At 44.7% G+C, this 26437-nt stretch overlaps 1 protein-coding gene across 2 annotated transcripts in view; it reads left to right on the top strand.

Moving 5' to 3' along the window:
- Positions 1 to 2687: 2687 nt before the first annotated feature.
- Positions 2688 to 26437, top strand: part of TMEM181 (transmembrane protein 181) — a 52214-nt gene continuing 28464 nt past the window's right edge. The window contains exons 1-5 of one of the 2 annotated variants that reach the window (XM_090042166.1): positions 2688 to 2822; positions 16797 to 16900; positions 21043 to 21095; positions 22483 to 22573; positions 23129 to 23250. In XM_090042166.1, coding sequence (XP_089898292.1) covers positions 2815 to 2822; positions 16797 to 16900; positions 21043 to 21095; positions 22483 to 22573; positions 23129 to 23250 — 378 coding nt within the window. In that variant the 5' untranslated portion in view covers positions 2688 to 2814. Of the gene's footprint in view, positions 2990 to 16796; positions 16901 to 21042; positions 21096 to 22482; positions 22574 to 23128; positions 23251 to 26437 lie in introns of both variants that reach the window. The other variant, XM_090042174.1, reaches the window with a different exon arrangement.

A 26437-nucleotide genomic window follows, 5' to 3' on the forward strand; every position in this document is an offset into this window, starting at 1 on the left:
CTAACACAGGAACAAGCTGCAATGCTGCTGGGGCTCCAAGCACAGGGCAGATTGATTTAAAATCAAGTTGATTGAAATCATGATGTAAGTCAGGAAGCAAAAAGCCTGATTTAAGTAATTGATTTTTATCTACTTTCCCATTGTATATATACACACTTTTGTTTTTTTAAAGAAAGGTGTATTTTTATAGATTGATATAACAATTAAAACATGTTGACTTACAACTACAGTTTTTACAGTAGATTTGTAACATTATTTCCTAGGCACATAAACTGGAGAAATCTGTTTCTTAATCACTAGATAAATAACTTTGTTCATATTTGTATAACCCAGGCGGTACCCCAAGAGGTACCCCCTCTTCAACTGAAGGGATCAAAGCAGGTGCACAAGTGTTGTGGGAGGTGTAGGGACTCTCCTCCCCCTATAGAGCAGAGCCAGACCATCAATGGGGACTTAACCATATACTTTTTATGGGAGGGAACAATACTGGCAGAAAAATCGGAGAGTATAGTGGACACTACAATGCCCCAAGGGGGCAGGATTCAACTAAGGTTAGACACTTACAATCATTGACAAAACAGAGTTAACAAAATATAAAACTCAAAGAGCAGAACAAACAATATGGGTTGGTGATATATAAAATGGCACAAAATGTCAAGTGACAAGGAAATATAGGGCCTAGGTACCTGGAGGGGGGAGAAAAGCACAATGGACTTTTTCCCCTGCAAGAAGATTTACTTCTTACTATCTCACTCACCTCAAGTGGGACCTGAACTCACATCTCCCATGTTGTGGGCAGAAATATCACCACACAGCTACCAGTGGTGGCAATGTTACAGCCTGCTAGGGGTCTTGACCTTCCCAGAGCCCTGGCCTCACACTGAACTGCCTGGCCTCCGATTGGAGGAGCTGGAAGCAGAGCTGGGAACCCCTCAGGTCGCTGCTCAGATCCTGGCTGGAGCTGGGGAGCCTCTCCTGCTGGCTGCAGCCTGTCGTAGGGGGTCCTGGAGCCCAGCCAGGAGCCTCTCCTGCCAGTCACACGCCACACTGCTGAGGGTCCTACTGCTGCCTGCGGGTCCTGCTCTTTCAGGCTTTTCTGGGGCACTGCATCTGCCCCACTGGCTCAGCTCTGTGAAGCCCCTTCCTTGTTATTCCTCTCTAGGTCTTCTCAGAGTCAGCTACACTGCCCCTTTTACTACCCCTCCCAGTGACCCAAGGGGCCAATCAGGGGACATGGGGGGGGTGAGTCTCTGGGGCCTGATTGGTGTGGAAAGGGAATCCCAAATCCTCCAATCATCTTTTACCCCTTCAAAAGCCCTGGGCCAAATCATTACCAGATTGGTGCAGAAAGGGAATCCCAAGTCCTCCAATCATCCTTTGCCCTTTCAATACACCTGGGCTAGGTCACGGCCAGCTAGCCCATCTGTATCAAGCTGCATTAAGACAGCAACTTGAATTTAATTAAACCCACAAAACCAGCACTTCAAATTTATTAAATAAAGCTAAGGTTTTGGATACAGATATTTTTAAAAATCAAAATATGGTGCACACTTGCAACTAAAATTCATTAAACACTATGAACTGCAGTTAGTAAATTAAATCAATTACTTCAGGTCTTCCTGGGGAAAATGTTCTAAAATGCCTAGGTGAAAGTCGTTTAAGTTCCTCCTTGCCTAATTCCTAGGAGAGTACTTATGGATAGTCTGCCCCACTGCTCTCCCCCTTCCCCTGGTTGGCAGTGGTGGATGAGGAGCACTGAGATGCTAGAGGACAAAGGCCTCCCTTGACACACTCCAGAACCTGTGCAAATGTAATGGCAAACACTTCATTTTGAAGCTCTTCTAAATAGTAGTTGTTTCCTAGAAAGTTATTTTTGGAACACTTCTGCTATTTTTGGAGTGTGTGAAGCGCATCAAATGCTCCGTCTGTCCAAAGCACGGTGTGAGCAGTGTCGCAAGGGCAGCACCATCTGATTTGTTGGATACTGTCACAGGTAGGTCCTGACCTCTGATATTCTTTCCTTACGCTTCTGTGCCTCTTCTGCACATATGCATATATAGATGTTATTTCTCTGCACTGTCGAACACAAAGAGGGTTGGAACAGTTCTTCCAAATGTTGGCCTGGTGATTGGGACACTCTTATGAGGTGATGTGATTTACACACATGCATACACACACATCACATGCATGCACACATGCATGTGTGATATATATATGTATATGTGCACCTGTGTATATACACCAGTATGAGTGTGTGTTTAGGTGTAAATATGGTTGTAGAATATATATAGACACACACACATATATATAAATATGCATATGTATACACCCATGCATATGTAATATGTGTGTATATATGTCTGTGAATATATGTATATACACACACATATGCACATGTATCTGTGTATATATACCCGGTCTCTCTGTGTGTGTCCATGTTATTGTATACACCCCCCCCCGTAGGCGCGCGCTTCCTCCGGGGGGGGGCGGGGCGGGGCGTGGCCGCCCCTCCTCTCCCAGTCGTGGGTGACGTGTCAGGGGACAGCATCACGTGAGCTCGGGGCGGGGCCGGCGCACACCACGCGTGCCCCGCCTTCTACCAGCCCCGCTACCACCCCATGTCCCTCGCAGCACCCAGTAGCGTCACTTCCGCCCCCCGCGCGTTCTAGGCGCGGCTGTTGGCGTTTCCGGGCGCGAGTCACGTGGCCGAGGGGGGTGTGGCCGCCAGCTGACGCGCCCGGAAATAGCGGCGCTCGCAGCTGGCGGGTGTCGGCGGACGTTGGGGGGCTGCGCTGGTGCGCATGTGGCGCCGAGATGGACCCGTGAGTGGCCGTTGGCGAGGCGCGCGCCGCTGGCGGGGGAGAGGCAGGGTCCGCGTGGCCATCGTGCTGCCCGGAGCGGGAGAGACTCCGCGTACCAGACCCCGGGCAGGACGCCCCGAAGCCACACCTCGCTGACCGGGAGCTAGCCCTGGGGTTGTTGCCCACGTGTAGGTGGCCGGTGGAGCCCTTTTTGAACGGGGGGCTGAGGATTTGGCAGGGGTGGCCGTTTATTGCGCGGTGGCGCGATATAGGAAATGCGTGGCGGGATCTGCAGGCTTGAAGGCAGCTGTGCTGGCCGGTTGGGTGCTTTCTGAGCCCTCTGCACCTGGAAAATGGGTCTAGCATTTTTTCTGTAATCCTCAAAAACTCTAAAAGCAGAGGGACAGTGAAGAGCTAGCGCTTTCCTGGGATGCCTCATGATCTGTTGCTCTAGGTGGGAGGCTTTCAAGCTGTTGGGTGCCCCCCTTGGAGGAAGGGGAGTGAAGAAATGTAGAGGTGCAGGCAAGAAGTGTGCAGGGAGCCAAGTGTTCCCACTTGTAGGCTTGCTAGGCACTTGCCATGGTCCTATACCCAAGGAAGGCCTGTCCCACCCAGCGAGTGCATGAAGACCAACAACCTTCACTAGCTGGAATTGGGTGAGCCTGGGTAGCAGCACCTGGGGAGGTGTGTGCAGTGCTAACTCCAGGCCCCCATCTCCAGGGGCTTGTGACCATATGCAGTCTGCTCTGAAGCCTATGCTGCTACTGTCCCCCAGGCTTGCTAGAAGTGAATTACTGCAGGTTCCTCTCCCTGAGCTGAAAGGGCTCCTTCCTGCTGTGCCTGGGCACTGGCAAGTGCTGCCAGAGTTGGAGGAGGAGGGCTCAATTTATGAGTCATGAACGTGCTACTTCAAATCCTCTTTTCCTGTGAAAGGATTTTTGCCATCCTTGTTCTAGTGAGATGCTGAAAATCTTACTTGGAACATGAGAGCAAAATTATCCAAGTTGTTTCATTTCTCCAAGCCTCCATTTTTCAGCCAGGAGAACTGTGAAGATCCATGCCTGTTTTTTCTCCAAGGTACTTTAAAATCTTTGTGCAAGAGAGTGGAAGATTCTGTTGCTGCTCAATGGTTAATAATTAAAACAAACAAAACCCCCATTGCTGCCCTAGATGGCCATCTGTATGGCAGAGAGTGCCCATGACTAACTGGTTTCATCAATAAATGCAGACCTTAAAAATCAAAACAGCTCACTTTTAAAATAGTAATGTACAGCAGTAATTTACAGCTACATAGCAATTGCCACCTAATAGCAATCTCAGCTTCTTATATAGTTATACCCTCATTCACTAGCTATTACAGGACCGTCTAGCTGGGAGCCTGTGAACCACACACAGCCTTTGATGGGTTAAAGTGTTGCCCCTAGGCTCCTGCCTGGCAGCTGCTCTCCAAATCATTCTGGCTGAATGCATTCAGAGTCTCCAAGCTCCAGTTTTCATTGTCTGCCCTTGTGCCAGGGGGCAGAGAAGTACAGCATGGTGTGGTCTCCGGGGAGCTGAGGATGAGTCTGAGCTGTGCGTGGGAGCAGTGCGGTGGGGGGGGAGGGGGGGCTTTGCACCAGTGTATGATGCAGTGGAGGGTGGGGTTTACAGTGAAGTGTAGTGCTGTGGGGTGGCATCTGGTAGTACAGCAGCTGGGGGTGTCTGTGCAGCCTGAGGGGCCTGTGGCTTGCCCTGGCCCCATGGGCATTTTTTTCCCAGCTGCTTATAAATTGGATGGCCATGAGTTATCATAATGGCAGCATGCTAGGAAGAAGGAACCTGAGGTCTTTTGGGTAGCATGGGAGAGCAGAGATCACAAAGGAGTGTATGGGTGAATGTAAATATAGTTATGGGGTGGGACAGGGTAGCACCTTGGAAACTAACTGGTTCAGAGAAGCATGCACTTTTGTAAGCAGCAGCCTACTTTATTAGGTTCTAGGTGACAAAGTAGGTTGTTGCCTACAGAAGCTCATGCCTGTGCACCAGTTAGTTTTCTGCCTGACTTCAGGTTACCATGGCTAAGCACCCCTCTCTCAGTGTAGCTAAAATATTTAAACAGTTTCAACCAAAATGATCCTCTTGAGCAATCTAAAATGAGAGAGAACAGTGTGGATGGAGAGATGAGTGGGGTGGTTGGAAGAGTGCATCAGTGAGGCCATAAGACTAAAAGAGTGCAGGTGACCTGGGTTCTATTCCCTGTTTTGATACTGGCCTGCTGGGCTATATTCAGCAAACCACTTAATTTCCCCTGTGCCACAGCTTCCCCATCTGTAAAATAAGTATACTTGGTGCTCTGAGATGCTTGGGTGAGAAGTACTGTAAGAAGTGCTTGTGCTTCTATGATAAAAATAATGTTCATAGAAGAGGGTGACTGGCCAGCTGCATGTTCAAAACATTGTTGCTAACGTGTCACTATGGATTGTATGCTTGCAGTTCATGCACTATTGTGGCTTCTCTGAGTTTAAAAGACAGTTAGCATGAGAGCAATTGCTTTCAGTGTTGGTCTGAACTGGGATGTTACTTGATCTTAAAAGCTAAATTAAATATTAATTAGTGGTCACTGAAATATTACAGCTTAGTAGTTATTTAAATTTTTCAGGAATTGGTCAGTTGGCAGTTTCCATAATGAATTAATTCAGAGTTCCTGGAAATCTGGATACTTAGCATTGGAGGGCTAAATTTTGACACCCCTTTCTGCGTCTTCCAGTCTGTGGACACATCTATACCAGGGATTTCAAACATATGGTCCACAGAATGGATGTGGCTTGTGAGAGGCTGGGAACTTGAAGGCAGGACCAACAGGGGTGGGTGGTGTGCACTGCTGAGATCTAGGGTATGGAGCCCTGTTGTGGATGCATGTTGGCAGCAGAGGGTGAGCACCAGTTCCTCACCATGTTGCTGCAGGTGGATCTGGATCAGGGCCATGAAGTTCCTTGGGGTCTGGATCCACCACAGTCTGGATCTGGCTTGAGGGGCCTGACAAGTTTGACAGCCCTGGTTTACTCTGCAATGGCAGCAGTATATTGTAGACATAACCAAGCTAGCTGCAAACTAGCACAGGTGTTGGTAGCAATCTGGTTGCAGTGTCCTGGGACTTAGGATGAGTTGCAAGACTTCCTGAGGTGATTGGTCACTAAACAAAGAGTCAGCCAACACTAAACTGCTTGTGTCCTGGCTAAACTGCCTCTCTTTGCATTGCAGTGTTGACATACCCTGTATTGATACGTGTACATATGCCTTTGTCTACATTTGTCCAGTCACAATGGATGACTTCAGTAAAGTTTGCTTACCATTTGAGGAAACATTTAGAGATCACGTAACTTATACTTTGCCTTTCCCAGAGGTGATGTGAACAGACTTTGACAACCGTTTGTTAGGGAAGCTTTTAGTAGGAGATTATCAACTTGCATTTATATAATTAGTATAGTTTAGGACAAGAGCCTCTTATAGGCTTAATAATAAGTACATAGAGGGATTACTTTACCTGTCTCTCTCATATGCTTCCATCTGTGGATTGGAACAAGGCAATTTAACAGAGGAACTGCATGTTGAATGGGGGACAGTAGAAAAGGCTGTCCCTGATAGAAACTACTGTAGAATGTTACTTTTATGTTAGCTGAAGTTGAGCTGAAGTGTTTTTATTTTTGCTCTTATGGAAACAGCTATTGGACTGTAGTGACGCAAGTCATAGGGTGGCTGTTTTTGCACCTGCCAATATTTGTCACCTTTAGAACAAATCTGATATAGTTGCTAGGGTAAATTGCCAATATGTCAGTATATGTCTTGGTGTTTTAGTACAGTTCAGGTGGTAGAACAGTGTGGCTCTGATGAGCTTAAACTCCGGCAGGTTCACAGCAAATGGCTTCAGAGATTGTGGTTGAAGTCTGCAGGCTCATTTTAACGCCAGTAATCTGTTAATTTAGATACCTAATAGTTAATTTGGTATCACTGTGTTAAAATGTGTAAAGTTCTTCATTGAGATCTACAGCTTGGGGGTCAAAACTGTTGTAGCTTGGCCTATGGCTGTAGTAATGTTGTAATGAAAAGTTGGCAGTAACTTAAAAAGAACACACATCATCTAAGAGAGAGTCTGATTGGTTGAGATTTGTAAGAATTCCTTTCTACTTCTGAAGCTGAAAATAAAATAAATGCAGAAAAGAAGATGGAAAGGGTGTTTTCTGTGTCCCGGTAAGTAAGTAGATTACTAGAGAAGTCTGGCATGCTCTGGAAATCTTGGGATTATCACATTCAAATCCCCTCTCTAGGGCAACTAAAGTGGTCTTACTCTGGAATCAGCGGGTGCATCTACATGTTCATTAATGCACTGTAGTTATGGCACGTGCCCAGAGAGTATCATCAGAATTGCTTGCTTCCCAAATTGGAAAGATTTATTGATAGGGGTACAGTGAAACATTTTTCTTGGCTAATGCCAATGGCCAATTATTAACCAGCCATATTGGCTGATACCAGTCCAATAGCTAACATACAGGAATACAGCCTGGCAGTTTAGAGAGTAGCCTCCTGTTGGTAAGTCTGTGGTATAGAAGGAGGCGGAGGGGGAAGGTGGTGTGCAGATCGAGGCTCCCACAGTAAGGGAGAGAGTGGGGCAGGGGCAAGCGCTGCCCAGCCAGGGGGTTGAATACAACCCCACAAGTAGCTCGTCCGGGAGGTGCAGGAGGTGGAGAGCGGGGGCAGCTCCCTGCTGCTGCGCAGAACCCCAGGGGAGGCATGGGAGCATGTGTCACCCTGGATATGTGCTGGACAGAGGCAGGCTGCCCACTGTGGGCTTGGCGCTGGGGCTGTGCTAGCCTCTTCCTGGCATGGGGGCTAGGCTGGGGCTGTGCTTGGGGCAGGTGGGGGTAGTGCTGGGAGGCGTGGCTATGGGATGAGCTATAACTGCTCCAAAATTCCCCATAGCCACCCTTGCCTGCCCTGCCCTGACCACAGCCCAGCTCCCTTGTTGGAAGGAGGTTGGCATGGCCCGTAGCCTTGAGCCTGCAGCAGGTAGCCCGCCCCCACCCCATGCACAAATATGGGGAGCACATGCCCCCTGGATGAGCCGCCTGCAGCTCTGTTCCACTCCAGGGGTTATATTTACTGCGCTGGCTGACCAGCCCCTGCCCCACTCCCTCCCTCACTGTGAGGGGGCCTCGATCTGCCACCCCCCATGCCTCTTCTCCCCCACAGACTTACCAGCCAGACGCTGCTCTCCAAGCTGCATTCCTGGCTGCATGCACACTGCACATGCAGGTGGCATTTATTGGTGACATTATTGGCTACACCAGCCAAAAAAAGCCAATGATGTTAATTTTCCTTTTATTGGTGCCAATCTGATATATCGGTGCACCTCTAATTATTGAAGATTTTCCTCCTAGAATTATAGTAAAAATGTATTCTCCCCTCCCCCAGCTCCCATTTATTTAGTAGTTTTATCCATAGATTTAGAGCTTTCATGGAACACAGCAGAAGCAAATGACAAAGTTGGTATGGAGTTGTTGACCCTAAAGCTACCCTGTGTGGATGTTTCTTCCCCCTGGCTTCATCATCTTTTTCTGGGTTCTTTGCTGTTCTCCTTTACTTGGCTCAGGACTGCATTAAATTTGACCCCACTTCTTTATCTAGCATAGTCATTATTAATAAGCATGGCATAGGCACATACTTTAGCTTGTTACCAGCAAAGATGCCAGTGTCTGTGTGTGCCTAGTACATTTGTTCTGCACATATCAAAGCATGTGCATCGCTTACTGTTACTTGCATCTCAGCTGTCCATGTGCTTAGCACTTGGAAACCCACCTAGGAAGTGGTGTACGTGTGGATCATTTGAGACTCGCCTTTTGCCAGGTGTCCAGAAATGATCAAGGTATGAATGACTGTTCCAGGTGAATAGTGTGTTCAGAACAGGGGATCGTGATATTGCACAGGGAGCACCTCTAAACTGCAGCCAGGGTTCTTGTCTGATGGCAATAGGAGGTGCACCGATGCATCGGTCCCGTATCAGACCAGCACTGATTTGAAGAAAATTGAGAGTATTGGCAGTCAGCTCTTTTTGTCTGATGTGGCTGATAAATGCCACATACATCCATACAGCCACAGTGCAGCACACAGCATAGCTTGATAATATGGAGAGCAGCTGGATCTCACTGTTAAGTCTGTTTTGGGGGAAGGGGCATGGGGGGGACACAGATCAAGGCCCCTGCAGTGAGGTGGGGAGTGGGGCTGGCACTGGAGCAGGTGGGGTGGGGCATGGGACAGAGCCGCGACTTGCACAGGGGGCTTGGAGGGGTGGGGGGCGGAGGAGAGATCCTGTTGCTGTATTCACCCTGGGAGGGCATGGGGGGCATGTGCCCTCCCAGATCTGTGTGCGGAGCAGGTTGGGCTGCTGTTGCGGCTGGGGCTGTGCTGGGCTGTTCCCAGCAGGGCTGGGCTGCACTCAGGGTGGGCAGTGGCGGTGCTGGGAGTGGAGGTTGCAGGGGCTAGAGCCACCCCAAAATTCACCCTAGCCACCGCTCTTAGTGCTGCTGCTGCATGCCCCAAGTGCAGCTTGGCCTAACCCCACTCTGGGAAGAGCCCAGCGCAGCCCTGACCCCAGCCTGCAAGGACAGCCCCACACACATCCGGGGGCACACGCTCCCTATGCTCTCCTGAGGTGTGTGCAGTGGTGGGGAGTCACTGCTCCCACCCCCCCCCCCCCCCCCAGAAAAGGGGCTCTATCTTGTGTCCTGCCCCTGGCTGTATAGTGCTTGCCCCTACCCCAGCTCCACTCCTTTCCTCACTGCAGGGGCTTTGATCTACCCCCTCCACACCCTTTTCCTTCCCTGTTGCCTCTTTCCCCACAACAGACTTACCAGCCAGATGCCGGTCTCCAAGATGTGGGGCTGCATATCAGAATCAGATCGGTATTGGCTGATACAGCTCATTAAAAATCTGCCATTGGTATTGGCCCAAAACATCTCTATGGTGCACCCCTAGTAGGAATAACATGGGGTCACTAGAGGACCTCTCTAAATCAGACTTGGCAATTAACAAGGATGAGGATCCCATAGAAGTACAGGAATTGATAGCCATTGCAGAGTGAATGCAAATGACTCCTGTTCAGCCTCAAACCTTTTGTAATCAGTTTATCATTGGAAAGAGTATTGGGCAGACTTACAGTGCAGAGGTTTTGCAACTTCATGTAATGACAAGGAATTATGCAAAAACTATCGAGGGGTTTCAATTAATGCATTTTCCTAATTGTGGTTGTGCATTTGATGGTATGCATTGTGCCCATAATCTGCCTAACCTGTAGGGCCAAGGAGTTGGTAGCATGGTTCAGGGGTGACTGTAGGTTTACGTGCTTGGTTGAGCTGGAACTTTCTCCCTTCTGACCTTGACAGTCATCAGTGGTATTTCTGCTCTCCTGCCTTATTGATGACCCTATCTATCTACTATGGCTACTGCGGAAGAAGAGGAAGGTGGTTGGAGCACAGTCAGCTTCTGAAAGGGGAGAGGAAAGGATGCTGATGCCTTTGTTTGGCCTCTCAGTAGTTATAAGCTGAGACGTAGTGACTATTTGAGTGTTATCATGTGGGTTATTCTACCCAGAAAAAGGGGTTTTCTGTGTGATGAGACCTGTCAGTTGCAGGAGGTAAGTGATGTACAATCATATTACACAGGAACAAAGGTGTTATTCATGGTCTCTTACAAACTCGGATTCCCCCCACATTACTGGCATGCTAGCAAACTGCAATTTTTATCAAAGCTGGAATGCTGTGTTTACTTGCTTTCATTACCAACTACCCAGGCTTTGGGGTTTGAAATCAATCTTTCTCAGAATGCTGAGTAAACTTTTTATTTTCAATTCACAAAAAAATCATGGTAAAATTGGCTTTGCTCCCTTTTTGCTTTTTTCTTCCTGAAGAAGAAAAGTGGCAGAAGAGGAATGGCATTAATGGAGGTCCTTCCTGGTGCTCTGACTCAACTGCATGGCTTTTTGTTTAAGGCAACATACATAAGTATTCTTAAAATACCCCAGTGTAGAAGAAAGTGGTGTTCCAGGTCTTTGCTAGAGAGCCAGTAAGTTATGTGCTGGAGACTTTCAAAAGTCTGGTTCCACCACTCCCCATTATGAATTGGAGAGGCCTTTTGACTTTTGAGGGTGTAATTTAACTTGTGCTTTTTCAGCTGAACCCAGATATCCAGGTGGAATTTCTGCTGATGGGGACAAACTTGCCTTTGTCAATTCTGAAGAGTGGCAGAAGATCTGAGAATATTGGCTGTATATTAGAGCAGGGGTCAGCAAACTACAGCCTTGCAAGCCGCAACCAGCCTGTGAAGCCATTGGATCCAGCAGCCTGAGGAACCAGAGGGCTTTGACTGTGCCCATGCCCCTGCTCACATTGAGCAGGGAGGAGCTGTGCTGAGGCTGGACAGCTTTCAGCTGTGCCCATATAGCAGCTGGAAGGTGAGGGATGGGGAGAGGGGGAAGTAGCAACAGTGCAGGTTGAGCTCCCAGGTGCCTGGCTTCAGCTTGGGCACAGGGAAAGGCCTCCACTAGTGACATGTCCCCAAAGCTGCCCTGATTGGAGCCAGGTTGTTGTAGTCTGTGGCTTGAAAAGGTTGCCAGCTCTTGTGTAAGAGTGAATCTCTGCCAGTTACTGCATCCAGGTTCTCCTTTCCTGTTCAGATACCTGAGCTTCAGCTCTTTGGGCCCCTGTTGAGTACCAGGGTGCTGGAAAGGACATATTTAAACTAGGTTTGCCAGCAGGACGCTTCCATACTACTGTGGCTATTCCTGGCATACTAACACACCCTGCAGTAAATTCCCAACTCTTTTCCCTGGGTGCCTGAAACAGAGTACAGAAGATACTGTCCTGATGGGAGAAGACCTGGGTGCCTGTCCATTGGAGAGCCTGCCGTTTGGATAAGAACACCTTGAGAATTGCCTCCAAGGGACCTGGTGGCACTTCTGGTGGGTGGGGATGATGGTGCAAGGATTTATTGGGTATTCCCTAATAGTTTGCAGCTGTAATTGGTTCTGACTCTGTGTGTGGAGTTTAGCCTGCTCCTGGCAGTAAAGACCATCTAATTTAAGTTTTCACACCAGGCAGAGGCTTAGACATTAGGAAATTGGTACTGTGTTTGTTTGTCCCTGGGCCACAGAACTAGCAGGGAACGCTGACATATCCTGGGTTGGGAGAAGCTTTTGCAGTTGAAGGGGTGGGGTGTCAGCTGTTTTTAAGCACCTGTTTGTTTTCCATCAATAGTAAAAAAAATAACTCTTTGGCACTGATCATGGCATCATAAGGAGCATGAGTATGCACTGGATTGATTGTGCTGTGTTCCTTTGTTCCACTTGCTCCTCACTGCTGCTGTGGTCTGAGTGCTGGGAGCAGTGACATATTATGGCTTTGGGCACTTAACTGAACAAAAGTTCCTAGGGGTCAGCATAGTAGAAGGGAACATGAAGTTCATTTAAAAAAAAAAAAAAAAAAAAAGGCCCAAACTCAGCATGTACTAAGTTTGGTCATTTACAGGAAACCTTTGCAGGAGTAACATAGAAAACTTAGGAATCCTGCACCATCTCTGGTTCCTACTATCTACTGGATACAAAAAAATCATGGACTTAATATTGACTTTGGATTTATGACACTTCACAACCTGCCTGACATCTGATACCCCAGATATGCTTGCTGTAAATTTGCTTCTTTTCTACCTTGGAGAACATAACGGCAGCAGAGTCTCCCTATGCCTGACGATGGGTGTTTGTGCCCAGAAGCTTGCAAAGAACTTTTTTTCAAATTCTTAGTTGGTCTAATAAAAGATATCGCATCTACCCAAAGAACCTGGTACTTAGGCCAACACAGCTACAACCAACATTTCTGCTTCCTAGCTCCTAGTAGTGAGATGGTGGGGAGCTGGCTCCCTGGGCAAGGTGCTTTGAATTAAAAAACCCCCATAACCCTCTGACTGGCAATGCAGAAATGAGGAGCGGCCAGCATCCTCCTTTTTGCACTCAGTAGAAAGGGAACTGTAGCAGCTGAAAGAGAACAGAGCCTTGTGGTTCACAGATACCCTCCAGCTGTCCCAAAGCAAATGCCTTTGGCTATCTTGCCAATGCATCCTGCTGGTGCTCTCCTGCAAGCGCTCTGCTCAGCATCAGAGCCTCCATTTGGTACAGGCAGGAGGAAGGAACAGTCTCCTTGCAGATTTCTGGCATTGTGTCCAGACCAGAAAAAATAAGAGTTTTTTCTAGACTGCAGGCTGAATAAAGGGGTGTGGCATGTAAAAGGATAAGTGTCCCTTTAGTTTTTATACTGCAGGATACGGGGGGATGCTTGTTAGATTGAGGAAAGAGGCAGAAACTGTTCACTTAACATCAAGGCATGCCTGTAGACATGCGGGGAGGCTGCTCCAACACACTGTAATTACAGCATGCCAGTTAGTGTGCCCCCAGCAGCTTCTGCGTCTTGAACTCAAAGCACTCCACCACCATTTTGAAGCGTGGGGGCACTGATGCACCAGATGTTGCAGCTGCTTTAATTAGTGCCCTCCTTCTTCCCCCATCCCTGGAACATGTGTAAAAAATGCCTAAGGGATTCAGTCTGTCATGCTGAATGGTGTGTTGAACCTAGCCTTGATCCTGTGATGGTCCCTTCTCCTTTTCACCTTCCTGGTTCCTGGAGAAAGGAGGACTGGCTAAGAGGGATGCAAAGGGTTACTTTTAAGTTAGCTTAATCCCCACAGAGTGACCTACTAATAACTGCCCTGTTCAAGGACAGCACCCCTAGTTTGAGGACAGCAAAATATGACTGGGGGTGTGTGGGTGGGAGAGAACGTTCGTTCTTTTCCTATGGGTCTTCTCCCTGTTCCTCAGTCTCAGGTATGTGAGCCCAGGACAGGGATAGTCCAGGCTGGTTCAGCTAAAGTGAACTAACCCCATGACCTTGTTCACCTCGGTTTTTAAGGAATTTGCATCTAGCAGCATGACAGCTAGACTATCCTGTTACACAACAGGCAGCAACTTCTATGAACTCTCTGGCCACTTGCCTCCCTTCAGCCACTGTCCCACAAAATACTCATTACATATGGGATGGTTACTTACTAAGCTGTGGAGTCAGATCTGGGTTATCCTAATTCATGGGATAGTTCCAGGGACAGCTGCTTAACCTTCTTAGAGCTCTGTGCCTCTGGGCTCCCTGTCAAAATCCCATTTGATGCTTCCTGCTGGGATGCCTTCTCAAGATAGATTGTTGCCACCAAGATAGGTATTTGTGACTTTCCCAGTGCCATTCAAAAAATACCCCGTGTGTGTCATTCCTCAATAAAATATAGAAAATATATTGAAATGAAAGAGCTCTCAGAATCGTACACAAGAAATGTATTGTGTGACTTATTTATAAATACCGAGGAAATTTAGCAAGATAAACAGTTTTGTACTAGTATAAATGTATCTGTACTTGGTGCTTGGCATAAACTGGCCAAGTTAAATCATAATAGAAGCTGTGTAGATAAGCTCTTAGTCTAAAGGAGGAAGTTTCCTTTGATATTTTTAATATAAAGGGGCATGGCCTACAGAAAAATAGCACTTTCTGAAAAATGTGTGCCTAGAATGAAAATTTGTGAAACAGATGCATTGGAATTTATTTTTTTTCTGATCTGTTTTTATTTGTGCATGTTACAGACCTGTGGAGAGTGTTACTTCTGTATAGTCAGTCAGCCAGGTGTTTTCTCCCGTGTTTGTGGCTTACGGCAGTTGCACTGTGAGAACCTGGGCTGTGTTTGCAGCGTGCTACCATGATTATCCTGTAAAGCCAGTTTTTGCAAACTTGTGCTGTGGACAGTGACTCACTTGCAGCTCTGTTAGCTTCTGCATTTCTACCTTAAGCATTGTGCTTATACAGGCTCATTTTTTATTTTCCCACCCCTTTTCATTCCCTAATCCCCACCCCCACAGGAGTGAGTTGGATTCAGCTGTTTAAAACTTCACACCTTGGGGCCATGTTTTAACAATCTTATATTTATGCAGTACTTGGTAGTCTGAAAGATTGCAAGTTCTATGAATTGCTGCCTCCTTGCTTAAACAAAACTATTCCCGAGGTAGGATGTGGCCAGTATCTGCCCTTTGTCAAGCCTGCCTCTCCCAAAGTGGGGTAGTCCAGGGAGTCTCCTTGGCAGGCTTCCAGATGATCCTGGCTCCCTCTGGTCAAAGATCTGAGCTGTGCAGAGGGATGCCTGCCACTTTCCTTCTAAGATACTAAGAGCAGCCATACAGGGAGCGTGAATACTACTGGCAGTGGGTGAAAAATTGTTCTTGGGAAAGCTTATGGGAAAGGCTGTTATATGGCTTTTAAAAGTCTTAAGCCTCTTTGTTTTCATGTCAGTAACATGTTCGATGCTGTTTTGTTTTGTTTTGTTTTAAGGACAACATTAACTTCCTGTTCTTCCTATGGTATGCAAATGACTGAAACAATTTGGGGGCTATTTGCAGTTCCTAGTGGGACTGCAGTATGCAGAAGACTGAAACCATCTGGGGGCTAGCCAAGCTTTCTGTCACAAGTACCTTGATGCTGAATTTCAGATGCATTTGTTCAGTGCTTTTTATCCATTCTCAAATTGTATCAAGCCCCCCCCCCCCCCAAACATGCAAGGAGCAGCAAAAGGGCATGTTGTGTATATAGGTTTTTACCTCTTGTGGTAGACCACTAAGATGTTTAAAATAACTGGCAGCTATCTGCTTCAGAAGGATGTATCCAATACTGTACTGTCCTGTCTCATTGTCCCCTGATGCTGTAGCCCTATGAGTAAGGAATGCAGGTTGGAAACCTCTTTTCCAGCAAGTGCTCTGTTGAACGGTGATGAACTGGGGCAGAAGCTTTCCAGCTTTGCTCTGCAGGGGCTTGCAGAACAGTTGGGGAGTGTCTGCTGTAACACACTTTTATACTACCTTTCTATTTAAAATGCCGCAATATTAACTTAAGTCTAAAACCCAAGATTGTGCTGCTTACATCTGGATACATACATCACCCTGACTAAAATGCTGCGTCTTGCTGCACTGGGTTAGATTTCCAAGGTAGTTGGTGATTTGTATATCCTGTACATAAGCATTATCATTTTTAGTTGGATGCAAACCTTGATGGGATATAACAGAATTCATGTCTGTATTCCATGCAGCTGGATGCAGGCAGAATTAGGGTCTGGTGTTATATCTCATCCTGCTGTGGGTGGAAACCTACTGAAATTGCAATTTTGTGGAAAGTGTGAAATCCAGCACTGCCCCTGAAATCTGGCAATGCCTGGGAAATCCACAGGAGGGGAAAAAAGAAAAACTTACTGAAAATAAAATACTGGCTCCCCAGAAGGAGCCCCAGTACTCCTCATGGCTCTGTGGTCTGGCTACCCAGCCTGCCAGCAGGAAACAAAAAGGGGTGGCCCTGCAATCTCCCCATGAACAGCCAGGTACCTCCTCAAGTTCAGTAGACCCCTGACCATAGTGATTAAGTTCAAGAACATGTTTACACACAAGACACAGAAGACTGATTTAAGACCACATAAATGTGTGTAAGTTTTATGATGATGACACATGCCACTTGAGCTTTATCTTCAAACTGCACGTATGATAACCTCATAATAACCTTCACGGGTCCTTTACATTGTGGATGACTGAGCTGGAATGTATAACATGCGCCCCTTCTGAGTTAGGAGAGACAGTAACTCATGTTTGCATCTTAAGACAGTAAAAATGCAGAAAAAAGAATGGTAACTTTTGTAAAGTTTGGTTGGTTTTGTGTTTTTGGGTTTTTTCCAAATGCACGTGGCTTGAAAGAATTTATACTACCCCAGTAAAAGAGTCTGCCTGGTGGCTTCTTTGCACTGGAAATTCTTTATAATGCTTTTATTGAGGAAAAACCTGTTTTATTCCATTTTTATACAAACCACCACTGATTAATAATTTGTGCTTTTATTTGTTCCCTCCAGGTTGGCACCAATGCGTCTATACACGCTGTCCAAGCGGCACTTTGTCCTAGTCTTTGTTGTATTCTTCATTTGCTTTGGTTTGACAATCTTCATTGGAATTGCAGGTAAGGTTGTCATTTAAAAATGGTTTTTATTTTATTAATTTTTCTTATAAGTTCAAAAAATTTACTCATAGATGTGTTTTAATGAGTCTAGCATTTCATATCTGGGGGTGTGTGGAGAGTACATTGTTGCAAATTTGTATCTGCTATTTGCAGCTTTTTCCTTTCAATGTGTCTTGATTAGGTTTACTTAACCTTAGTTCCTACACCAGGGTAGATGCTAATTAAGTAAAAAGCATGTTTAAGATTAGCTGGGCAGAAAATTGTTTAAGCCTTGCCCTTCCAATTAAATACGATGAATAAAATACTAATGTGTTTTGGGAGTAAAAAGGCAATACATGATCTGTTGATTAAAGCACAGCATTGGGAAGTGGAAAATTCAGTTCTGTTCATGGCTAAGCTTTTCCTTAGTATTCCTGTGAAAGACATTTTGGGGCAGCACCAAATAAATCACAACATCTACTTGTAAGATGTTGGTGTACCAAGAGGGGATGGCAGAGGAACTGTGAAGGGACTGATCCTTTTCATAGCGGCACAGCCCTGGCCCCTTCCACACTGTCCACCCTGGTGTAATGTACCAGGTTGGACAGCACAACAGGCCTGACCTCTGGGCAGGTCCTTGCCATCCACCGCAGAGCCCGCTCGCATCAGGGAGGGAGGAGGCTGCAAGCAGCTCTACTGGGGTCCACAGAGCCCCAGGCTGACTTGTTGCTGGCAACAGGTGCACATGTGCCTTGGGGTAGACAGCAGGGAAGGGGCTGGGGCTGTGCTGCCACAAGAAGGACTGGGCCCCTTGCAACTCCCACACCATCCATGCTGAGGGCTGGTGTGCCAAGTAAAATGTCTTCACATGCCATAATCTAGTACATGTGCTGGGGGTCGCCTGCTTCAGCAGGGCTAACAATAGTAAATACTTTGCAGTAATGATTGAACATGCATTGACAATTCTGTCCAGAATGTGCCAAGATTTTAGCACAAAATCTTATCTTTATTTTTTTGCCTCAGTCTTTCCATTTGTACAATGGCGATACAGTTGACTCCCTCACTCCCTTTTCAAATTTTGCCTCTTCCTGTGCCTCCTTCCCCTTAGAAATGACCGTGGCTTACATACACTCCCTCTGTCAGAAGTCTGAAATAGTTGATCGATAATTGGACCCAACAGCTTGGGTATTCCAGCTCCCATGGGATGGTTCATTGTCACTAAAACCTAAAACAATAAAAGTCAGCCATAAAACAGAACTGACTTGGCCATTTTAAACTGATCCTGAGATTTTAGGATGCAAACAAATTGATTTCACAGTTGTGCACACTGTTGATGCTGGTGTGAACTGCCCAGGGGAATCTGAGGGAAGTGCTTGACTCTTAAAATGTTTCATGTACATGTATTTTTAGCTAATTATTCATTAAGATGTAATTTTAAGCAAGACTAATGGTTTCATTAGAGCAGTTTCTCACTTGGTTAAATAACTGAGCTAGTTTCTGTTATTGGCACTGCATGCACTTCTGGCACATGACAGTAGAATTCTGCTCATAATTGGGCGAGAACAATGCTCTCATAAAAGTAAGAATTGAGCTCTTTCGTTCTAATGAAGTGTCCGCTCTTTTTACAGAGTGGTTAGTGACATGTTGCATTGTATCTACTTACATGTAGATCTTGTGATATAGACTCCCCATCTCATTTAGCTCTGCTGTTGTAAGCAACGCATAGTTTTGTGCTTTGTTGGAATTACAGAACTGACCTTTGCTTTTTGATCAGGATCAGCAGTACTTTGTGACTCTTATCCTCTTGAGATAACTTTTTTTTTTTTTAACGCTGTGAATCTGCGTAATGACGACTTGGGTCCATTCTCCATCAACAAACTTATCTGCTGAAGCAATTGATTATGCAAGGAGCAAGATTTGACCTGACTTATTTAGAAAGGTCTGTTGTAAAGTCTTTCCGATTCTTAAAAGTAGGTTTTTTTGCATTTTTTGATTTTGAAAAAGGAGCAAAACTAAACCTAGCTGCTCATTCCTGAGTAACACCACTGTTTAGGAAATAGGTATTTTTTTTCCTTTTTGCAAACAAATGCATTTCAGTTCTTTCTCCCAGATGTCCCTTTTTAAAGCATATGAAAAAATTGTATGTGCCTAAAGTCCAGCAGCTCCCCCTCTGTATGCTTCCCCTCCCCCACCCCCCACACAAATTGAGCCTGGAGAATCCTACTTATAGTAAGTCTTCCCCCATAGTTCTTTGCTTGGGTGTATGTATAAGTGTCTACATGTAGAAGGAGTAAGGGATACTTGGGGAACTTCCAACTGTGAGGTTTCTTATCAGTTTGTTTAATAATCCGCTCTGTGCTCCCTCATCTGGGTAAAGGGTTATGTGAAGTACACCAGTGTTTGCTAGTCAAAAAAATGGCATTGGGAAAACTTACATAACTCCCTACACAGACTCAAAGGAGAGAGACCTGGGGATGTCTGCTCTCTTATTTGTACACCCTTATCCATGCATTGGGCATCTCTATGTACAGTACTGAGATGGTTGCTGCTTTACTATTTGCATGCTTACTTTTGTCAAGGTGCACTCTTTCTCTTCCTATTTTCCATAGCATGTTCTTTGCTTTCCGGAGATAATGTTGAGTGCCAGGGAGATGCAGGTTGTCTATGAATGTTGCTGAGCGTGCTTTCTGTGCTCGTCTGTGTGTGCTGGAGTCCAGTTGCTCTGCTTGACCCACCCAGGTACACGTTGCCTGTGTAAAGTACACTTCCACTCTAACTGAGGCTGAGGGTACAGTGTTAAAGTACTTTGTCAGTAAAGTAGTTTATTCACCATTATTCTTGAATTACTTGATCAACACTTCATCAGTCTGTTGTTTAAAAAATATAGACCTTGACTACAGAACAGTCTTGCTAATGTTTTGTCATTGATCTAAAAACTTGGGTATATGACAGAAGAAAATGTTTACCTTGCTTTGTAAGATAGAGCTCGTCATTGCTTTTGTAGTACTTCGGAGTTCTCCAGTATGCTGACCAGTTGAGTCTAACAAGGTCCCACATAATTAACTTTCTTACACTTCACAAAATTGAGTACACTTTCCAGTGCAATTCCCTGATATCTTTGTCTACTTATTTGCTAATTTGAAGAAGTCTAATAAGCCAGAATAGGTATTATAATTATTGGTGCGTGCAAATGAGGTTGTACTGCAATTTGAATCTCCTATATATTTGAACTTGTTGGGTTTTGCTTTTATAACATTTTAAATAAAACATTTTATTATTTCACATAATCTTATAAAATGTAGGGGGTCTTCAGAAAGCTGGGCAGTACTACAGGCCTGTGTCGTCATTGTTCAGTATTACTGTGGTCTTTCTTGTGAGTGAGCTGTCTCTCTATAGATATATCAATTTATATCTATAAATGTATATATGATATATAGGTGATGTGTAACATCAGTTTTATACGTCATCTTTAGAACGCTTGGTCTCTGTTCTGAATTTTTTTGTTTTTCTTCTGCCTTTCCAGACCATAGCTTCTACAAATTAACTTCAGGTTTCCTCTCTTATATGTATAATTGGTTTTATTGTGCAATTCTGTTATACTTTGTTTGCTATTTAAATGACTCATATGCTGTATGTAAATGAACATAATTTCAAATATAATCCCAGATATATGCACAGATAATTTCACTTGAACAGACCAAGATGAGTAAGTCCACTTAAAATATAGTTCATCCCATAAAATATAGTTGGTTTTGTCTGTATTGTGCTGCAGTCGCTACTGTGATTAATCGTTACTTTGAGTAAAATAGTGACTTGTTTATAACATGTTATTGTTAGAGTAAGGATTTAGGCCTAGGGACTCCTGAATGCTATGGCTTAATTGCTGTGTGACCTTGCACAGAATAAGGCGCAGATCCTTACAGGTAATTGGGTACAAAGGAGAGTTCGGCACCTGAATACCTCTAAGATTCTGCACTTCAGTGACTTGTCCTTGAGTTTGTCTCTCAAGTAGGATAATATCTGCTTGCTTCACAGGGTGCTTGGTAACTAATATTTATGCTGTATGTGAAATTTTGAAACTAAATTACTTCAGGCTACTATATCATTATTTATGCACGTATTTCATTACTGCCCTCTCCCCTCTCTTTTTGAATATCTTATAGGTCCTAATGTAATTAAGACCACAACAACATCTGAATTGACTAACAGCTCAAAGGTAAGAATTACATGGCATAATTGTGCTGCATGGCAGGCACTTATGTTTTTATTTATTAAAAATCACATTAAAATTTCATACAGCTGCTTATACAGTTCAAGTTTATAAAAAGGACATTGCTGATGTGATGTTATGCCTTCCATTTTTTGCAACATAATTCAAACTTTACTAGCTGAGAGTTTGCCCTGATAAATGCTCTGTGCTGCCTCTTGAATGACCCAGCATGAATCCACCACAGCCTAGTTACACCTTTTACAAGACTGCTTACCTCATTGGCATGTGAATTGGATAGTGTTGCTCTGCACCAGACTTTGACCGAGCAAAGTAAGGTATTGATAGGATTCCCTTGGTAATTCTTGCATCTTTGTTCAGGAAGAACAGCATGATGTGAATCCTTAAGAGTGAGGAAGTAGAAACTGAGAGCAGAAAAGAAAATCGGCCTTCTTTTGGGACTAAATCTTCTAATTTCTAACTTTCTTTTCTGGCTGCTGGGAAGGAATTGGGTTTTTTTTTGCTCCCCTGGGTGACTGTAAACAAAGTAAACCAGAGGTCTGAAGTCTGTCTTCACATTCCTTGATTTGAGGCACCTTTACTACATATTCACCTCTTAAGTTTTCCACACTTAGTGCCATCAACTGTTTCACTTCAGATGCTGAGATGACTGATTTGTTAAAATATTTTTTTGTAAAACATAAAATTATATTTATTAATGGGCTGCAGTACTGTTGTTTTTTAAATTGCTGTCCATGTATGTATATTTGGATTTTTTGAGAATTGAAAACAAACATTTTTTCCAAAACTACATATTTATTACATTCATTTTATTACATATAGCTGAGGTAAGTGTAAGAGAAGCAGTATCCTACCACTATACGCTCTGCTCCTTATTGTAATTATTATCTTTCCACTCTTTTCCATAGTTTTGAAAATGTAGTCTATTCAGAGGAAAGTGATTGCCCTTTTTGATGCTAAATTGAAGTGGCTTAATATGTTGTTGCAATTTAATTGCCAAAAATGTCGTTTGATCTATAGGGGTAGAAATAAATTGCTGTCGATATTTGCTCTGAAAATGCAGTGCTACACATTTCCTGCTTAGATTTGGGCTCTTTGCCTATTTTTATTACTGCTGCCTTTATTTGCTGTAGGCAGTGTTGGCGTGATGTTGCTTTAAATATTTGCATCTTCCATGTGACATAAACTGCATGTATTGCTAAAGTGAAATGGCTAAAAGGGAACTGGCACTTAATTTTCTCAAAAAAACCCCAACCTTTTCTGTCAGAATGGAAAAATAGCCAAAGTCTTTATATACTACATGTACAGACTATTAGTGCAACAGAATTACTGACTAAATTGCCTCCAGTTTTTTTTTTTAAATTTATTTTCCCAGCTGAAGTCATATCCATTAAATTCACAACCATTATCCACTTATAATCAACAACTATGGCTAACCTGTGTTGTTGAACTGGATCCACCTTATGGTAAGTGCCTTGTCTAGTTTATTTCTGATTACTGATATGATAAGATAATAATATATGTTGTAGCTGTAATTTCACCTACCTGTAATGTACATTATCCTTTTTAGTTTTGAATTGTAAAACTAGGGGGCAGAGGGGAGGGAGCCCACCTGTCAGAGGAAAGGTGAATGTACAGAGGTTGGCTTGAGTTAGTTAAGGCTTCTTGCAGCCGTTGCTTTCCTAAGTGTTAGAATTTTGTTCTTTGTTTTTCATAAATCAGTAATAGCCAGGGTGTATTTCTCTTGCTTCCTCTTGATAGAGTTAGACTGGTAGGTATTATACTGTACTGATGCTAGATTTGAATCTCAGAGATTCTTAGACTATATTATTAGTTATTGCTAACTTGTGTTGGCCAAAATAATTCCTACTGAAGGAAGGCAGGATTTTCTTTCTTCTCTACTGTGACCAAATATAATTGAGTTGGCTGCTGGGATTATGGAGCATTGTAACTCTTATTTGAGATTCCCCCCCCCCCCCAAATCTGTACAACAGTCTAACATCTTTATCTTTTAATTATAGAATCTCGCTTCAAAATTAACATTACTCTGTCAATTAAAATACACGGTGTAACAAAGGATGCAAGCACACGATACAAAAATAACCAAGTTCATAATCGGACAAGGCAACTCAGCTGTGCTCGGGTAGGTGCTTTTTGAGACAACACTGACTGCAGAGCTTGTTCTTCTAAAACTGTGTGTGCATGTATTAAATCATTGTAGATCAGAAGCATGCATGAGGAAGTCATAGGAAGAAAACAGAAGTAAGAACTTGTTCCTAGTTGTAACTCTCTGCAGGAAGGTGATGTATTGTAAGATTCAAACAGGGTTTCCTTCAGCAGTGTGCCATGACTTCAAGTCCCTTGATAATGAAACCATAACAGGTATTTTCAGGTTGTTAACACGATTAGAGCTGTCATTCATGCTGGGAAACTGGTAAAATTTATCCGGCCACACCTGTTGAACACAGCTGCTACTGGCCCATTTTTTCAGTGTTATGATTGGCCAAGTCTAAATGAAAGAACTAGAACACTGTACAATAGTTTTCTGCTTTGTCCTGAAGCAGAGTGTTTTTAAAAATTTTTTTTCATTTAAGTTATTGAAATTCTAGCGTAACTTTTTTCTTTTTGTTTCATTATTTAAAATTTGCATTACTGAGTTTGACTTGAAGAGCCATCAACACACTGCTTTTCTGTTTTCAAGAGAAATCTTGCTGGTGAAAACTTAATTACACAGGGGAGGCTACATATCATAAGTGAAATATTCTGAAGCCCTGACTCTGCTGGCTTTATTTAAGAAAGTCTACAAATATTGATTAGATTTTAATTTTCTTAACTAGGCAGCTTAGACTAATGCATTTAATTTTTTCTCTTTGACTTTTTCATTTCTTCATAATGGATACCATTTATTTAAGAGATGCCATGGTACCAAGGTTTGGGTGAATACAAGACTCATCCTGTCATGATCTCCTGTGATTCCAAGCTCAGCTGATGTTAATTCTCCACAAATCTCCCTCTGTGCCTTCCAGCTATTTTTTTTGGAAGATTTGAATGAAAGATGGTGTGGATAATTCCCTGTCTATTAAAGCTGAATGTTTTGGAAAATGAGCTCCTACTTTCTGCTTGGTGATTCTGTCTTTCAGCTGGGGGCTTTCTGAATGTTTGTGGTATGTCTGAGTCAGTGGGCTACTGCTTTTTAGTGGTTAGGTTAGTGTTCCTATCTAAAAAAATGTAAAAAGAATAAAAAGGTGACTGGGTAAAAATTTCCAAAGTGTGACAGTATGACATAAAACGCTGGCAATATGTCTTATGCTTCTAGTCACTTAAGTACTTACAGGAATTTCACCCACTGGCTAGGGAAAGAAGTTGCACACAAACTGGTTTAAGTGATGGGGAACGGGTAAAATCTGTGACAGAACTGAAGTTTTTAGTGCACTTAAACAGCTTTCAAAATGGCCAAAACTGTTTTTAAGATGAACCTGGATGGTTGTAATATCAGACTAAACTGATTTAGGGCAAACCAGTTTATGGAAGTTCTGTCCCAGATCCCCTCCTGACTTGAAGTTAACTCGCAGTCCTCCAGCTTCCTAGGATGCTGTGCAGCCCAGGGCTGTGCTGTCTGCTCTAGCAGAACAGGGCTGGCCCTGCTCCCAGCTGTCAGATGGGGCTTTTCCATCCCCTGCAGCCAGGAGCCAGGCCAGTTTCCCCCAGCCCCGCCCCTCCTTGGCTGGGTGGATTGGCTGGGCTCCTGGCTCGGGTCGGGGAAGTAAAGCCCCCACTGCGGACTTACTGCCCCTCCTCCTCCCCCAACCGCTGCCAGGCACAGTCCAGAGCTGGGGGTGGGGAGCCTTCTCCCACCACTACCACCTCGGCTGGCCTGGTCACCCAGGAGTGGGTGTGGCTGGGTGATCAGCCCAGTTCCCAGCTCTGGTGGAGGGAGTAAAGCCCCTGCTGCAGGGGCTTCCTCTTTTTCCCTCCCCCTGTGCTGGGCACATAACCAGCTGGGGTTCTGGGCAGCGGGGTGGGTGTTTTCCTCTTCCCCCACAATCCTCAGCCAACCCAGTGGCCAAGGGAGGGAGGCATGGCTATAGGACCTTACCTCACTCCCAGCTCTGTGTGGGCATGGAGAGAGGGAGAAACACCCCACTGGGGGCTTCACTTCACCCCAGGGTGACCCTGGCTAGTAGTCTGGTGGGCAGAGGGGGTTATGGCTAGGGCATAAGAAATTATGTTAAAACTCTCTCAGGAGAGAGAATTATTTAGTATGTAGGTAGGGGAAAATGACGAATTGAGTAAGAAAGACTCAACATACTCCTGATTGGTGGGGTGATGGATCATTTACTTGCTTATGTGCTTAGGTTTTTGTTTGTTTTGTTCTGTACATGTCAAAGCACTTGCCCTTGACTGAATACTAAACCACCTTTTAACAGCCAAATTTTCCTGATCTAGTGAATACTCTGATGGTGAAAGAAACCAGTTTCATATATGGTTCAAAGGGCACATCTACATATTGCCCTGTGGCAATGTAGTGACAAGCTGTGTTGCATTACAGCACACAGTGGCAACATAGCTGGTGATCATGTGCAGACACATGTAATCACTATGTTGCCGTAGCAGTGGGCTCCCCAGGTATAATGCACCACTACAGCCATAGCGATGAAATTTACCCATGTGCCACACATACAGCACGGTAACCACACATGCTGTGTTGTGCTTTAATACTTCAAAAAGCAAGTACTAATGCATGGCAGCATAGCAAAGTTGCTGTACGGTGCTGTGTAGATGCGCCCAAAGTAACTCATTTTGGTGATGCCACTCTCTCTTCCTCTTCCTTCCCCTTCCCCCTAAAACAAACAAAAATCCTCCTCTTAGTTTTTTGTACCTGCTTAGCTTGGCAAGATTTTCTGGTGCTACTGTGGTTTAGAGAGAGCTTTTAAAATACCCTGGTAGAAAGTTGTCTTGTGGTCTCAACTATAGTTTATACCAGGGGTTTTCAACCTTTTGGTATCATTGTACCCCAGCTGCGGAGCAGGGGGGCAGCAAATGGCCAGACGCAGAGCAGCAGTAGCTGCTGCGTGTGAGCTTCCTCACCCCTGTGTCCAGCTGGGCAGGCAGTGCCTGCGCAGCACTGTGGGATGCTGTGTGGTGGTGCTTCATCCCCACCTGCCTGTGCTTACACCCTAGAGCCATCTCAGGTACCCCCAGGTGACAGCCCCTGGTTTATGCTACTTCAGAGCCGAACCGTCTCTTGGCACTTGTCATTCAGAACTGTCCCAAAGTGAAAAATTCAAGATATGAAAGATCTGAAATTTGTTAATATAAAAACAGCTTTC

Source organism: Crocodylus siamensis, chromosome 1 (genome assembly GCF_052110815.1).
Source record: "Crocodylus siamensis isolate JL-2025a chromosome 1, ASM5211081v1, whole genome shotgun sequence".
In the NCBI taxonomy this organism is placed as follows: domain Eukaryota; kingdom Metazoa; phylum Chordata; order Crocodylia; family Crocodylidae; genus Crocodylus; species Crocodylus siamensis.